The sequence below is a fragment of the Pygoscelis adeliae genome, unplaced genomic scaffold, assembly GCF_000699105.1.
Source record: "Pygoscelis adeliae isolate BGI_AS28 unplaced genomic scaffold, ASM69910v1 Scaffold54, whole genome shotgun sequence".
NCBI classification, from domain to species: Eukaryota; Metazoa; Chordata; class Aves; order Sphenisciformes; family Spheniscidae; genus Pygoscelis; species Pygoscelis adeliae.
In genome coordinates, this window is record NW_008824982.1 from 3865662 (window position 1) to 3869138 (window position 3477).

At 37.1% G+C, this 3477-nt stretch overlaps 1 protein-coding gene across 1 annotated transcript in view; it reads left to right on the top strand.

The window, feature by feature from the left end:
- TBC1D32 (TBC1 domain family, member 32) overlaps positions 1–3477 on the top strand; it is an 86614-nt gene that overhangs the window by 21647 nt on the left and 61490 nt on the right. The window contains exon 17 of the mRNA XM_009325681.1: positions 2808–2890. Coding sequence (XP_009323956.1) covers positions 2808–2890 — 83 coding nt within the window. The remainder of the gene's footprint in view (positions 1–2807; positions 2891–3477) is intronic.

Here is a 3477-nt window from a genome sequence, read left to right on the forward strand (position 1 = left end):
TAAGAATAATAATAATAATAATATACAAGGCAAGTGATGCACAGTGCAATTGCTCACCACCCACCGACCGATGCCCAGCCAGTCCCCGAGCCCCGGTCACCCCGGCCAGCTTTCCCCAGTTTATGTACTGAGCATGACGTCCCATGGTATGGAATGTCCCTTTGGCCAGTTTGGGTCAGCTGTCCTGGCTGTGCCCCCTCCCAGCTTCTCGTGCACCTCCAGCCTTCTCAGTCGGCAGAGCATGGGAAGCTGAAAAGTCCTTGACTAGTGTAAGCACTGCTTAGCAACAACTAAAACATCGGTGTGTTATCAACTTTATTCTCATACTGAATCCAAAACCCAGCACTGTACCAGCTACCAGGAGGAAAATTAACTCTGTCCCAGCTGAAACCAGGACACTTGGATATCTTATCAAGTGTAGAGTCTGTACTTCAACTTCAGTTTGATAGCTAGTCTAATGCTTTTCCTGCATGAAAGAGCTTGGGTCCAACAGTTCTGCGTGTTCTGCTTTCTGTTATAAATTTACTGAACAAGGTATATGGATCTCTGCTTTATTCACTAAACTTTTCTATTTTCGTTGTTCTGATAGCCATATGCAGTGTGAAAATTCTTATCTATTACTATAAAAATTTAGTTAAGATGGAAAAAAGACAGCAGATGCTGCAAGAGCAGTTTTCAAAAAGTTCACAGTGAAGTAAAATTCAAACAAGTGTTTGAATCATTAAAATAACATCGGCAGCATTGAGGTAAGGGTAGCATACAAAGCTTCAGTTTTGGCTTCCAGCTAAATTGAAAGCATATTTAAACTATACGTATTAGAACTCTTAGTGGAAAACCAAAATTTAGCTGTGTTGTTTCACTTTATACTGAAAACTGGAACCATGTCTTTTTTTTCCTCCAGTGATCGTAAAATATTTTTTTAGAGAAGGATCAGACCAAGCTGGAAGAAAAAATTGGCTAGAAACCTAAAGATTCTTGTTGGAAGCGAGGAAGCAGGAGAGAGATTGAATGCAAGGGAAAGCGAATGGAACAGGCATTCTTCCTGTCAAATGCTGTATGCTTTTATTATGATCAGAAGTTTTAAAAATACAGTCACAATGTAAACTGAAGCAGAAAATATCGGAAAGATAGGACATGAATAGAAGAGAGACTTAAATCACCAGCTTGTGGGTATTTCTCACTGCTTTTATATATGAATATTATCATGAGAGCATACATTTTGATTGAAAATAAAATATAGTATTACTTACAATCATAATTATATCACAGTAAACTGTTTCTCATCAAAGAATGTTGGGTTTGAAACTTACAGTCTTCCTTTCATTGAGAACTTCAGGATTTTATTGGATTAAGGAGTTTAGTTCACTTGAATCATGCTGTAATTTACATAACTCAACAATCTGTCTGTCTTTATGTGCTTTCCTACTGTGTAACTAGTCAGTCTTACTTGAACTAACCTGTTACTCTATTTAATGTTTATCACAGGCAGACTGTTATATGCTTTTGATGGGCCTTTCCAGTTATTTGCTCTAAAGCACCACAGCGTTTGCACATGCACAAAAGACTTCTTTGCACATTAAAATGCCTTATTATGGTACAGAACATCACTTAGACAAATTGTTTTGACAAATACAAGATAAGTAGGCTGAATGTGTCAAGTTTAAAAAAAATCATGAAACATTTAACTGACAAAATGCCATTTCTTCACATCACTTTGGAGGTCAATTTGGGACTGAAGTGGAATCTACATATTCAGGACTTCAGGAATCGACAAGTTAGTACAGGAAGGTCACATTTTTAACTCTGCCATCTTGATTACTTTTTAAATTATTTTCTGTCATTGTTCAGTTTTAAAATGTCTGCCGTTTATAAAACATTGTACCATTTATAGTGTAGCAAAAATGGTGGACTTTAGTGGACTCTATCCAAGCAGTAGTTACAATTTTTTAATGGATAGACTGGTAATTTGTTTCCTCCTATTTTACACATCTCCTGGAGTTTTAAGACTGATGGAGAAACAATTTTTTTCTTGGCACATTCTCCTGGAATTCTGGGACAGAATTTGTACAGATGATAATAAAAGGGGAACCTAATAGAGCCAGGACAACTGACTAGTTTAATAGAGGAATCTTTTATGGATTTATTAGATCATGTTTATAAGAGAGTAAATTAATGACTGCTCACTTTCATTTGAATGGTGCAATATGCTTTTTATCCCTAGAAACATAAAACAGCTTAAATCATTCATCTTAAATATACAGTGTTGTTCACACCAATTATTTTCAAATATCATTTAAATTAGAAACTCCATCAAATATAAAAATGTGTATATATATCTATGTCTGTAGCTCTAATTATATCCATACTGATATAAATAAGTTTATATAATTTATAAATAAAAATTGGCAGCATTACTTAATAAATTTGATATTGAGTTGTTGACTCCAGAGGCTGTTATTTCAGGTACCTGTGACAGAAGTTTTAAAAATTTTTTTTATTGCCGATTTTTTGCTTTGGGAGTCTCCAGTTAAAAAATAAGAAGAAAGAGTTTTTTATTTTAAGAATTTTAATTAAAATGTTAAAAATGTACTAGCTTTAAAATGGTTTATACCCAAGAAAAAAATAAAAAATAAGCTTTTCTGGAAAAAAAATGTAGTGAAATAGTGTATTCTGTGCCAAAGGCTAGACTACAACCAGATCACTGTTATTTTTTTAATATGTAACAAGAGAATGAGCAAGATCTGGAGTTTAAAAATGGTGTAAATAAACAGTAAGGAGGTATTTATTTATTTATTTTTATTTCACAGATGAGTTTGCTTTCAGAAAGAGTACCCACTCCTGTAACTGGTGCAGACTCGACTTCATCAATAAGTCTAGAGTCAAAAAACATGTAAGTTGATGCTCAATTTATGCACATGCACAAATATGAACACATACTGCTACTTTATCCACAACTGAGGCATCATATAACCCTGTGCTTTTTTGCCAAAAGCATAGGGGTAGGTAGAGGGAGTGAAGTCATCCTAGCATAGGTCTCAGTAGAATTAAAAAATTGTTCTTGCGGGTCAACCAGGGCATCAGGCCCAGCCAGCACGGGTTCATGAGAGGCAGGTCCTGCTTGACCAACCTGATCTCCTTCTATGACCAGGTGACCCGCCTAGTGGACGAGGGAAAGGCTGTGGATGTGGTCTACCTGGACTTCAGTAAGGCATTTGACACCGTCTCCCACAGCATTCTCCTAGGGAAGCTGGTGGCTCACGGCTTAGACAGGTGTACTCTGCGCTGGGTAAAAAACTGGCTGGACGGCTGGGCCCAGAGAATTGTGGTGAATGGAGTGAAATCCAGTTGGCGGCCGGTCATGAGCGGTGTTCCCCAGGGCTCAGTTTTGGGGCCGGTCTTGTTCAATATCATTATCAATGATCTGGACGAGGGGATGGAGTGCACCCTCAGTAAGTTTGCAGATGACACCAAGTTGGG